The 13,479-nt window shown below is 37.0% G+C and overlaps 1 protein-coding gene across 2 annotated transcripts; it reads left to right on the forward strand.

Annotated features, from left to right (window-relative positions):
• Positions 1-792: 792 nt before the first annotated feature.
• C1H2orf69 (chromosome 1 C2orf69 homolog) lies at positions 793-10,690 on the forward strand. Of its 2 annotated transcripts, XM_063103772.1 has the most exons (3): positions 793-1,222; positions 7,347-8,021; positions 9,464-10,690. In XM_063103772.1, exons 1-3 carry the CDS (start codon positions 890-892, stop codon positions 9,476-9,478), a joined length of 1,023 nt encoding a protein of 340 aa, XP_062959842.1. In that variant the 5' UTR covers positions 793-889; the 3' UTR covers positions 9,479-10,690. The 2 variants fall into 2 exon arrangements, with proteins under 2 accessions (XP_062959842.1, XP_062959835.1); XM_063103765.1 differs by having other exon boundaries at positions 7,347-10,690.
• The last annotated feature ends 2,789 nt before the right edge of the window (positions 10,691-13,479 follow it).

The following is a 13,479-nucleotide window of genomic DNA, read 5'->3' on the forward strand; positions in this document are numbered from 1 at the left end:
TACATTTTGCCAAATCTTACCCCTATACAACTGGCCACAAGATAGTTGTTGGACACCTAAGACTTACAACACTGTTGAAACTGGTTTCTGAAAACCCTAAAATAGAAAACCTCATTGGCTGCGAACAGCAGCCACAGCCCAATGTGTTAACAAATAATGCCTCGCCCCCATTTGTCCTGCCCTAGTCCACGTGCTCTGCTCCCCACTGCCAAGAGGAGTTCCATTAGACTTAATATATAAGCACGAATTTCCCATAAACCTAGAAATCTTCGTATATCTAATTTTACTTAAGAAACTCGAGGTATGAGAAATGTTTCCCTTCATCGAGGGCAGGCAGAAGACTTCTCAAGGATTGCTCCACAGAAAAGAATTACTCCACTTCTACCTTTGGGATTGTGTCCCTCTTAAGGCTCGAAAGACTAGATAAACCTCACCTGAAAGGTGAACCTACCGAACGGGGAGGAATTATACTAAACTCTCTACGCCGTATCATTATCCAGCGACCTTCGGCCGCTGCCGCCGCTGAGCATGCGCTAGAACTGCCGCCCCGCTCTTGCCGATAGTATTGGGTTCTTTCCTGAGCCTCTGCTCTCGTCCGGCTCTTCCCCAGACTTCCTTTCGAACTTCCCGTCCGCAGCACAACCCACCAATCACAAACGTCCTTCCTCGTGCCACGCCCCCATGGCCCGCGCCGGGAACCCGAGCCCGATTTCGCGCACACCCCTCCTTTTCTCACGCACGCTGCGCGCGGACGTCGGCCTCTGACGCCGTCGTCGCCCCCGCGCCGGCTCCCGCCCCGGCGGCTCCTGCCGACCGTTGGGGCGGCCTGCAGAAGTCCCTCCCTCAGGCCCCAGCCTCCACCTCTAAACCGCTCTTGTGGCGGCGATCCATGTGGGGGTTCAGGCTCCTGCGGTCGCCGGCGCTGCTGCTCCTGCTGCCGCAGCTCGGAATCAGAGACGCCTCATCGCGCTCTCAGGCCGGAACCATGAACCCGGGCGGCAGCGGCGGTGCGCGATGTTCCCCGTCGGCCGAGGGGCGCCGCCAGCAGTGCCTGCAGCTGTCCGCCGTGCCGGGAGCCGATCCTCAGCGCAGCAACGAGTTACTCCTGCTGGCGGCGGCGGGGGAGGGACAGGAGCGTCGGGACCTCCCTGGGGACCGGGCGAAGGAGGAGCCGCAATCGCCGCCACAGCATCACGTCCTCTATTTCCCGGGGGATGTGCAGGTAACCCGGAGACTGCCTGGGCACCTGTCCCGTCCTGTGTATACACGTGTTCAGCAGATTCTTCCCTCGTGGGTGTTGCCGGATTCCTTGCCTTGCCTGAACACACCCACAAATGCACTCACGGGAGTGGCTCTTCCGTTACGCCAAGAAATCCAACACCGGCCCTTCCACACCCCAGACCCCTTCCCCCTAGAGCCCCAATTGGAAGGTGTCGTTGGAAGGTTATGATCTCGAAAGAGCCAGTTGTCAGTGCAGAGTTGGAGGGGATGGAATTTGAAACATATAGGGAATGAGACACGTAATGTATATGCATTCTATAACTTGGTTTCTTAGAGGACTGTGTGTGTGTGTTGGGCAGAGGACCGAGAGATGGCTTTTAAATTAACTTATCACGTAGGGCTCAGAAAACGCTGGCAGAAATTAAACAAGCAAACAAAAACAATTACAAAGGTATGACTCAGTAATCCTAAAAAAAGGTTGGGGGGAGGGCGGAAGAAAAGGGACAGTAATTGCTAAGCATGTCAATATGTTGATGCTCACATAGATTCTATACTTTTGCTTTTGTGTGTGACTTTGTCCGTATTAATTTTATAGCTGCAGGCAAATATCGGTGCTTATGTCGTCCTGGAAGCTTGATCTTAATCTAAAACTGCATTGTCTAATAGGTTAGCCATTAGCCATATGTAGCTGTCTAAATTAATTAAAATTAAATAAAATTAAAAATCCGGTTTCTCAGTCATACTAGTTGCATTTCAAGTGCACAGTAGCTACAAATGGCTTGTGCGCAGATAAAAATTTCCCTAGAACATTTCCATCTTCGCTGAAAGTTCTATTAGCACTAGTGTAGATAGGTAAAGCTAAAATATAGCTAGGTGTGTTTCTTATACCATGAAACAATATTAGTTTATTGTTTTTGAAATGAATGCTTTAAAATAATACACTTAAACATTGTGCCTTGTCAAATAATGATAAAGATATATCTAATTGACTGCTAATAAAAACTGGGAAAAAAATCTAGTATTTAGATTTAGCAGATGAAACTTAATTTACTCAATTGGTACGCTTGTGCTAAGATTGGGAAAACAACAGGTGGTGTTTGTGACAATGACTTCTACAGATTTGTGGATTAATTACATGATGATAGTAATGATAAATAAACATTTATAGAGCACCTATCAAATGCTTTCAAAGTCTGCCAGCCAGAATGTAGTATAAGTCTTCAGATGAGGTCTAAAAAGTTTTACATACGTTTGAGTTATCTCCTTTTGTTTTGAAATCATCCATTTCTTTATGTAGCCTGAGATTCCATTAGCTTTTTGGACAAAGATATACTGTTAATTTATGCAGAGTATGAAGTGCTCTAAAAATCCTAGGTTTTTTTAGAGAAGAAATAGAAGAAAATGCATCAAAAGACTTTTGAGCCCAGGTTGCCTAGATTTGAACCCTCATTCTGCACTTTCTAGCTCTGAAATCTCTACACAGTTGTTAAATCTCTGTATTGCAGCTACTTCAACTATAAAATGGGAATAATATTTTGTAGAGTATCCATGGAGATTAAATATGCAAATACCCAATGAGTTCCCATCCCTTCTCACCTTTCTGGTGACTTTTAAAATTACTGGAGTACCCTAGCACTCTGTACTTGGGCTTTTCCTCTCTCTACCTTCACTCTTAGTGATCTTTGTCTAGTGGCTTTATATACTACCTGTACCATGACAACCCCCGACATTTGTGTATCTAGCCTAGACATATTCCCTGAATTTTAAATTTACCAACTGCACACATGATTATTTCCTTTTGGATATTAAGTAGTATCAAACCTAAAATCCTTAGATCTTTACCTCTATATGGTCTTCCTTATATCAGTTAATGGAAACCTTTTCAGTTGCTCAAGTTTAAAATCTTGAAGTCATCCTTTAGACTTCTCTTTCACATCTCATATCTAATACATCATCAAAACTAGTGGCTTCATCTTCTCAATGTATCTAAAGTGATCAGAATACCCCTTTTTAAAAATGTAAGTCAGATCATGCCACACCTCTATGCTTAAAACTCTCAAATGGCTTCCCATGTCACTCAGTGAGAGCCAGAGTCCTCTCAATGGCCTGCAAGACGTTTTGCTATCTCTTGCCTTTTCCCACACTGTTACCTCTCTGACTTTGGCTCTTTTTTCTGTTTTATTCAGCTCCAGCCTCACTGACCTTCTTTGTGTTCAAAACATGTCACAGTTCACCTCAGAAATTTTGTGCATACTGCCTGGAACAGACTTCCTGTAGATATCTGTAGGTTTATTACCTGACTTCTTTGAAGTCTGCTCAAGAGTCCCCCTTTCAGTGATGCTTTTTCTGACCGTTTTAAATAATCATACGTATACACAGGCTTCCTGTCAACTTCTTTATTTTTATACTTTTCACTTACTATATTCCTTTTCATTTTGGGTTTTGTCTGTCTTCTACCACTAAAACGTAGGCTCATGTCTGTTTGTTCACTGATATATCTGATGCTTAGTGACTGGCATGTATTAGGTGTTCAGTAGATAAGTTGTTGCATAAATGAATACATGTAAGTTGCTTTGAACAATGCATGAAGTGCATTGATAGATGTTGGCTGTTATTACATAAAATACTATTATGTGAGATTTCCTCATCTATATTTTTACAGTTGATTCTTTTGAGCCTAATGTTTATCCTTATGAATTTTTTCCTGTTATATACAGCCTATCTTTTTAGTGTACTGTTCCTTTTAGAATGCTTATATAGGTTTGTATCACATACAGATTAAATAAGCACTCTTTTTATAGCTTTATTTATTCTTAATTTGAATAAATATTGAACAGAATAGAGCCAAACAGAAAGACCTTTTAACATACCATTAGAAGCTTTGCTTCATTTTGACACTGATTCAATATTTGGTATCAATTGGAACTGGTTGTCCATATAATCTTAAAGCCTCCTAATTACCATTACCTTCTTGATGTTCCTTTTGCAGTCATCTTTTGTTGTATGTCCTTTTTTATTGTGTACATGTCCTTTATCATTCGAATTACAGGAAAACTGAGGCTATCATAATTCATTTTTCTTTAGGTGTCTCTTTATGTCTTTATCTATCAGTAATGGTTTTGGAGGGAGATCAGGATTTTTTTTTTAAGCAGGTGCTTTCCAATTATAAATTATCTTACTTTTTAAAGCCTTAGGATATAGAATATATTTATTCCTTTTTTTAAGTTTTAGTACAGTCTAATGAATTTTGACAAGTATTGAATTATGTGACCACCACCGCAATCATGTTATAGAGCATCTCTGTCACCCTAAAAATTACCCCATGCCCCTTTACAGTCAGTTCTCTTTTTCTAGCCCCAGACAACTGCCGATCTGCTTTCTTTCACTATAGTTTTGCCTTTTCTAGAATTTCATTAATTTGAAATCATGTAGTATATAGTCTTTCGTGTCTGCCTTCTTTCACTTAACAAGTGCTTTTGAAATTCATACTTATTGTTATATCAGTAGTTTGTTCCTTTTTATTACCAAGTAGCGTTCTAGGTATGTGTATATAATTTGTTTATCCATTTAGCAGTTCATAAACATTTGGGTCATTTACAATTTATAGATGAATTTTAAGATATTTTGCTTTCTAAAGGCTAGGATATATAGATAACCATTTCCTAATTGTTATGTCCTTGCCATGTATCCTGGGACTTCCTCTTCTCTATCAGGCAGCCTTTTTAGACTGGATCCTGTTCTGATCATTCTAGCCTGCTTACTTGGATGTGTACTTTATGCTTGGCCAAAAATGTCTCCTTGCCTTATTTTTGATGGAAGTTGTCTTAGTCCATTTTGTGTTGCTATAACAGAATACCTGAGACTGGCTAATTCATAATGAACAGAAATTGTTTTGGCTTATGGTTTTAGAGGCTGGGAAGACCAAGATAGAGGGGCCTTCATCTGGCAAGGGCCTTTTTGCTGCATCATCCCATGGCGAAAGATGGAAGGGCAAGTAGGGCCACATGCGAGAGAGAGAGAACACATGAGAGAGAGAAAGAGAGAACACATGAGAGAGAGAGAACACATGAGAGAGAGAGAGAGACCAAACTCATCCTTTTATCAGGAAGCCTACTCCTGCAATAAGGACATTAAATCATCATGAGGGCAGAGCCCTAATGACTTAATCACCTCTTAAAGGTCCCACCTCTCAACACTGTGACACATAAACTTTGGGGGATACTTTTAAACCATAGCAGAAGTACAGCTCATACCCAGTGTAGCTCTCACTCTGCTCTAAGGGTAGACCACATAGCTTAAATCTTTATTATGACTGTTTTTAAACTCTTAGAGATATATGTCAAGTTTTCTTAAAAGCCCTTTACACCTTATTTCAATAGCAGAGCGATGTGGGCTTACAAAGTTTTGCAGTTAGATGCTTACAAAGCATCTAACTGTGGAGTGGTAAGTGCTCCTTAATCTCTCCAGGAGATTCTCTTGCTGCCTGCCTTTCTATGCATGAGAAGAAGCATGACCTTCAACACTTACCTCCTACAAGGATAGTAATAGTAAGTGCATTGCATTGCCAACTAGGATGAAAATTCCCCAAAGAAAGCCCTATCTTCCCTTAGTCTTTAACCTTTCCTGTGGATTGGCCATGGGTAATAGCCTAGGTTGCAGAACTAGTTTTGTCTGCCTATTAGCAAGTCCCACAGGGATGTCCGGTGCCTCTTTTTAGAATATGAAAGTACTTACCCATTGTTCTTAGATCTGGGCTTTGACACAACAGTAACAATACCGTTTTTACATTTTGATATACACAGTTCCTTAGCATAAGCATTTTCCCCCCTCTGATTATGTAACCTGGGGCTAATTAAGGAAAATAGGAAGTTTTTAGATTGAGAGTATGTGTCTTCTATGTGGTAGAGACTAAAGTGAAAATCTTAAAATCTGGGTTCTTTTTTGCTCATTGACTAAATAACTTTATAATTCAAATAACTATATAGTTTCTAGGACTCTCAGGTACCTTAACTATAAAAAGAGGTAGCTGATTCCTTCTGGATCTAAGCTCCTATGATGTAATGATAATTGTATATATCATAAACATGGATGTGCAGAGGCAATAGCAGAATCCATAAAAAGTCAAATGATGGCCTTCTGGGAATACATTTTTTTAACATATAAGGCAAGTACTAATACTAATGAAATACGCTGTTACGAAGGAGTTGAGCATCATAGTGGGAAAATTATCAAAGAACATGAAGAGAAAATTAACAAAAGAAAAAAGTGAAAATTGCCATTAAACATAGAAAAATGTTCAATCTGATTAGGGATCAAAACATGCAAATTAAATCAAAAGTAAGACATCATTTTATCATAATAGCAAATATTTAAAAATTAATGCTAATAGCCATTATCATTAAGAATGAGTAAGGACTGGGAAAACAAGCAGTCTCGTTTACTTCCAGTAGAAGAGTAAATTGGTATTGATCTTACTGATGTGTAAAAATTATGATGCAAATCTGTATTAATGTGGAATCATGCCTGTAATATATTTTTAAGTGAAAACAATGTATAAGCTTATTGTGGTTTGCTGGAGGAGAAGTAAAGAATGCTCTCTTATATACATACTTGTCTATGTGTATGTATACTAAAGAAACCTGGACTGCTAGACACCAAAATTTTAATAATAATTATTTCTAATTGGTAGCTTACTATGGTCTTTTTTTTATACCTTTGTATATAGACTAAATTTTTATAGTATTACTTTTATTAGTTTTTAATTTTTTAAATAGAAAAAAATGTGCCTATTGCTAAAAATTTAGATTATTTAAGGTTACACATTGAAAAGTAAGTCTTTCTTTCACCCCATTCCTTCCAGTCTTTTCATTTCCCTTCCCCAAGCCTACCCCTGTTACCGATATATACCCTGGCCCTTGATGGATTTGAGGCTTAAACTGAAGTGATTTGTTCAAAGTATTATAACCAGAAAGTGATGACAGATTTATAGTTTTCATTCCTAGTACATTAACAATAGGTCATTGCAACATCCTAACTTCCTACACAATAAAAATGGAAACTATTTTGTGGAAATAGTTTTATGTAAATGTGTATTTAATGCTTATTTCATCTTTTTTATCTTTCAGAATTACCATGAAATTATGACTCGTCATCCTGAGAATTATCAGTGGGAAAACTGGAGTCTAGAAAATGTTGCCACCACTTTAGCCCACCGGTTCCCCAATAGTTATATTTGGGTGATAAAGTGTTCCCGAATGCATTTGCACAAATTTAGCTGCTATGACAATTTTGTGAAGTGCAACATGTTTGGTGCCCCAGAACACAGTACTGACTTTGGAGCTTTTAAGCACCTTTATACATTATTAGTTAATGCTTTTAACTTAAGTCAAAACAGTTTGCTATCAAAGAAGAATGTGAATGTTTGGAATAAGGACTCCAAAGCATCTAATTGTAGATCTAGTTCTTCTCCTACTACGAATGGTTGCCAGGGAGAAAAAGAGAGGAACTGTGAACAATTTGATGAGTCTGTCATGAGTTTTTACCCACCATCACTAAATGGTGCATCTTTTACTTTGATTGGATTCAGTAAAGGTTGTGTTGTTTTGAATCAGTTGCTTTTTGAATTGAAAGAAGCCAAGAAAGACAAGAACATAGATACTTTTATCAAAAGCATAAGAACGATGTACTGGCTGGATGGTGGTCACTCTGGAGGAAGCAATACTTGGGTAACTTATCCAGAAGTCTTAAAAGAATTTGCACAAACAGGAATTATCGTGCACACCCATGTGACACCTTACCAAGTACGTGATCCAATGAGATCTTGGATTGGAAAGGAGCACAAGAAATTTGTTCAGATACTTGGGGATTTTGGTATGCAGGTGACTAGCCAAATTCATTTTACAAAGGAAGCTCCTTCCATAGAGAATCACTTCAGGGTTCATGAAGTATTTTGAGACTACAAGAATATAACATACTTGTTCAGTGGAAGAGCATAAGCACTTTGTTATAAATTCAGATAATGAGATGTAACTCAGATGCATTGTCAGTTTGGGGGTTGGTGGGGGGAAGCACACATTCCTAAAATATGAGTGCAATGTGCAATAGTATTCCTTGCTTGTGAATGTGAACAGTTTTTAATTTGGATTGGGTTAGAGTTAGTTAATCTGAAATCTAAAAACATGGGTTGTGATAATCCTATGAGTAGATATAGGACCCTTAAGAATTAAAGTAAGTTATGATGTAATCTTTATAAAAGGTAACTACAGTTGTTCTTGTTGGAAATAGTTGATTTTCTGAGTAATATTTTAAATCAATTTTGGTGACATTATAACAGTAATTAGCTAGTTTGGCACTCAAAACTTGAATGGAAACACTTCATTTGTCTTCAAAGCAGAGGAACACTGATGTTTTCCATCATATTGGAATAACTGTACCCTGCCTCTTGTGTTTTAGAAATTCATTCTTTAATGTGCCACCATTTTTTTTTCTTGAGGGTCAAACCATTTCCAAATGCCAAGAACATGCGATAGTGTAAGATTTGGTTTTGAGAAACATATTACACTTCAGCTCTGTGGCTTAATTTTTAATTGACAGTTTTTGGGGTTTTTTTTTTTTTTTTTGTCTTTTTGTGACTGGTAAGGGGATCGCAACCCTTGGCTTGGTGTCGCCCGGACCGCGCTCAGCCAGTGAGCGCACCGGCCGTTCCTATATAGGATCCGAACCCACGGCGGGAGTGCCGCTGCGCTCCCAAGCGCTGCACTCTTCCGAGTGCGCCACGGGGCCGGCCCTAATTGACAGTTTTTAATTGATTATTTCAGATAAAACATTTTGTGGTTTCTCGAATCTTGGCCAAAAATCAGTTGTTTTGGGAAATGGAGCATAATTATGTATATTGGATAAAATACACTAGAGCTGATTTCAAATTTTTCATTATAATCAGTCTTTTGAAAGAGATCAGCTTAGTTAGGTAAAATAAATATATAATGCTCTACTTGTTAGTGCTCTATTGAAAAGGAGACAGATTCTACAGATCTACATCAATGTGTCTCCAGAAGTATGATTTTGTCTGCCAAAAGAAAATAGCTCTCTTTGGCCAAAATGCAAAATTATATTGCTATAAGAAAAGTTACAAGGGAAAGTTTGAAGATACAAATGATTTAATTTTGGCTCAGAAACTGAATTTGCTTAACACTGCTACATAATTTGGGTGAAGTTTCCTTCTGCCCGTTTTTTTTTGACCTAGATAGATACATTTTGAGAAATCAAGATCTAATGAATGTCAACCAACATCGAAACATAGCTGTGTGATTACAGTAAAAGGTAAGCACTTTTTTGTTGTTTATTAATAATTAGCTTTTGCAGGTTATGAATTAACTAAGCAGGGAAGTAACATGCTGCTTTAGGACTGAAAAAAATAAGACACTGAAGCTTAATATCTTAATGATCCAGAAGGGGCTGGTCACTTAGCTCACGTGGTTAGAGCATGGTGCTGATAACACCAAGGTCCAGGGTTCGATCCCTGTATAGGCCAGCTGCCAAAAAGGCCCCAAAACTATTTAATGACCCAGAAGACCTATATTTATAAAATATAGAATACAAATGTTGATTTTTTTGGTTTCTTCCCAGAATTAAATTTTAATGACTATAAGTACATTCCAAATATAAAGACTCATGAAAAAGGATTCTTACTTCAAATGCTTAAAAATAAAAATCCCTTTTTGGTGTTTTAACATTTAATTATATGAACTACAGAACAATATCTCTAAATGGTTCTTTTTTCTTTCTTTTTCTAAAAGACAAAGTAGTTTTATATTGCTTCGGTTTCTTTAAATACCTACTGTTTCTTTTGAGACCAAAAATTCCCATCAGGGAAATAAGTCAGCCTGATTCTTAGATTTTACATATTACCTTGCCTTTAAGCTCTATGATTGGGTGGCTTTTTAAAATTTGTTTAACAATCCTTGGTTAAATTCACAAATAGCTAATGTAATATAGCTGTTACTGAATGCTCTAAGGAGGGGGGAAGGAAAGACATTTCTTTTCACAGTATTAACTGAAATGGAAAAGACTTTCAGCAGAAAAATTCATTTAAAAAATCTTTGGTCTTTAAAAATCTGGGTTCTTCAGCTATGTGAATGCTTAATTGTAATTGTTATATGTTGAATGAATATTAAGAATAACTCACTGGGCACCTAGAACATCAAAATGAGAATGCTGAAAAGTAAAAATATTTTTTGGAATGAAAATATATTCATGTTGATCCATATTCAAATGTTTTCTGTTTAATATTTCAAATTGGTCCTTTCTCCACATTTGTTTAATACTGTTATTGTAAATGTTAGTGTAACCTTTTGGATTGTGCCTTTGTCATGAAAGAGTCAATTGAGAAAAGTAGTCCAACAAATAATGTTAAAGTTGTTACCACCAAAGCATGAATGTATAATTGTATTAAAATTAATAATCCACAGAAGTTTGTTTGGATGTGCTTTATATTATTAGCATTGTTAAAACTTCAGACTGTTATTTGAAAGGAAGCTATTTCTCTCCGCCTTGCCTGTTTAAAGGTTTGTGTATGTTTTTATTAACCTCTATGTTTTTCAAATAAGCAACTTTTTGAAACTTTTCTGTAAAAGTACATGTCTTCTCCCTTTTAAATTGTTCCATAAAAACTGCATTATATCCATTTCTTCTGTTGGATTTCCTAGAGAACAAAATTTCTAACAAATAATTCTTCCTTTTCTGTGCTAATCATCTCAGGTATTTGTATTCCTGTAGCTTATTAAGAGACTTGGTTAGACTATGGTGTGATCTATTTTTCACTTTATTCATGTAATAATATCCAAGCACCCACCAAGGGCAAGGAGATTCTGGGCAGTGAGTATATAGCACAGACAAAACAAAGTCCCAGCATGTTAGTAGGGAAATTTATAATAGGCTAAAACTTAAAAGGCAAAATATAAAACAAATAATAGTATTCATAAAAGAGCTATTCTATTTCTTTTAAGAGCCTTTAAAAGAATCATACACTCGAGGATGTCAGTAGACCTCATCTGTAAATTCATATTCCACTTTACAAAAGCAGCAAGGATAACAGTGGTAGGCAGAGTCACTTAGGATGGTCATTTTAGTATCCCATCTAATGAAACTTAAAAAAAGAGACTACTTGGGGATATTTAAGACACCCAAACACTTGGCTTATATACTTGAAATAAGACTAAGGTAACACCAGAGATGTGTGGGTGACTGCCAATCTATGTTGGTTCCTCCTGACTACATCCATTTTTTTAGCACTGGGGGAAAAAAGTCACAGCAGCACAGTTCCAATTCCATCCAGACTTGCCTTTCACCTTCTTGCATTTTGGTGGGAGGTGGGGGGGGGGGCGGTTATCTCTGTAGATTCAGCTTAAGTGTCTGTTGGCAACTTTTTATAGGTGAGAGAAAAACCTCATTACTAATTACTAAGGTTCTTTCCAAATGTTCACATAACTGCTGCTCAAAAGGATGAAGGATACAAGTTAAGCCTGTTGACTTTGTTCCCCTTATGTTGACAATTCATGAAAATGAGAAGTTTGAAATTACTAAATAGAATTCCAGTACACTGGACTATTATGTGTAGAGTGTAATTATTAGCTTTTATGTTCACGAAAACTAATTACACTCTATACATATTTTTTAAATGTTATATCGAAAGGATAATGTGAACAAAAATTCAAATAATACAAAACTGCGGATTCTAGTCTGCCCGTCTAGTTGTTCAATCTCTTAGAGGCAATTGCTATCACTGGTTTCTTGTGCATCTTTGCAGATAATTCTATGCATATGCAAATAAATTTACATATAGCATACCTTGTTTTACAAAAATGGCAGTATAGTTTCAAAACTTTTTTTCATGTAAATACATTGGAAAAATTCCATGCCAATACATATACCTTTGCCTTATTCTTTACGTAGTGTTCCATTTTTGTATTACATTCTCTTGTCTACTGTTCATCATAAGTTTCACTTTGAATCCTTGTCTATAGCAAGCAGTGCAGTGAGAAGTTTTGTTGTTGGAGAAAAAACATTCCTTTGTGCATCATGTGAGGCCCCCAGACTGTAGCCAAAGAAAAGCAATGTAATCTCTTCTGAAGTATTTGAAATGTGCAATACATAATGGAGAGAGAATGGAGAATTAATAATTGTCATCAGAACCCCAGCTTCTATTACCCACAGCTGTTTGAACTTGTACAATCACTTAAACAATCTGGGTTGACTGATAGTTTCTAAGATCCCTTTCAGCAATAAAATTCTAAGAGGTGGAATTCCTGAGAAATTGCAGCCTAGCATATACTGTATTTTATACATTAAAAAGAAACATCTCATTTGGCCTTAAATAACCCAGTAGGCAAAGAAGATTAAAATATTTTGTATTTTAAATAAAGAGACCCTAATATTAAAAATTATGACCACGGAAGTAATGTAAAAAAGGGTTCATCTCTACCTTTCTAAATATTAAAATTTAATATTGCAACAGAAGCTACATCAAATCTCTTAGCACCACCCATCAACTATGTGCCTGCCCTTGAACTATTTTCTTCCATTTTTGTAGCAACACCATGAAATATACATTAGTTCTGTTTTAAAGATGAGGAAAATAACCTTAATAAAGGTTATTTAACTTGCCAAAGGTCATCCAGTTTGCCTCCTCACTAAACAAACTGAGTTAAAATGAATATTCAGTATGCAAATTGTAATCTGTTTTACTTCCAAGTTTTCTACATGACTCTGGATTTACACTGTGCCCTGATTCTCTTACTGGTTAAGAAAAAAAAACCAAGGAAGGTTTATTAAAAGCTGACATATAAATACTAAGAGGGGTTTTGTCTTTTCCTTCCTGAAAGAATCATTAAATAAGTTCTTTGCTTAGCCTAAGAAGTAACCAAAGGTCAAAATGTGACAATTGGATCTGGCCAATATATTAAAACAATTCCTTTTCTGCCAGACTTTTTTTTTTACCTTGTTGACCTGAGTAACTTAAATATCTCTTTTTAAAGATGGCTGGTAAATTCAGAACTTTTTTTTATATACTTTTCTTATTTACTGTAATTTGCTTTTTATGCCTGAAACTAATCCAACTCCAAAGGATATGAGTAGATGGATTATCTTCAATAGAGAAAATTATCTTTTCCATAATTAAAATGTGCCAAATTGTTCCAGAGATTGCTTTAGATGGGCATATTTGTATCCAGTAAATATATTTGGTTTTTATGCAGTTACACT

Source organism: Cynocephalus volans, chromosome 1 (assembly GCF_027409185.1).
Source record: "Cynocephalus volans isolate mCynVol1 chromosome 1, mCynVol1.pri, whole genome shotgun sequence".
Classification (NCBI taxonomy): Eukaryota; Metazoa; Chordata; class Mammalia; order Dermoptera; family Cynocephalidae; genus Cynocephalus; species Cynocephalus volans.

Coding starts and splice junctions, on each gene's coding strand:
- C1H2orf69 (XM_063103765.1), top strand. CDS start 890: ATGTGGGGGTTCAGGCTCCTGCGGTCGCCGGCGCTGCTGCTCCTGCTG. Junction 1,223..7,346: donor ATTTCCCGGGGGATGTGCAG/GTAACCCGGAGA, acceptor TTTATCTTTCAG/AATTACCATGAAATTATGAC.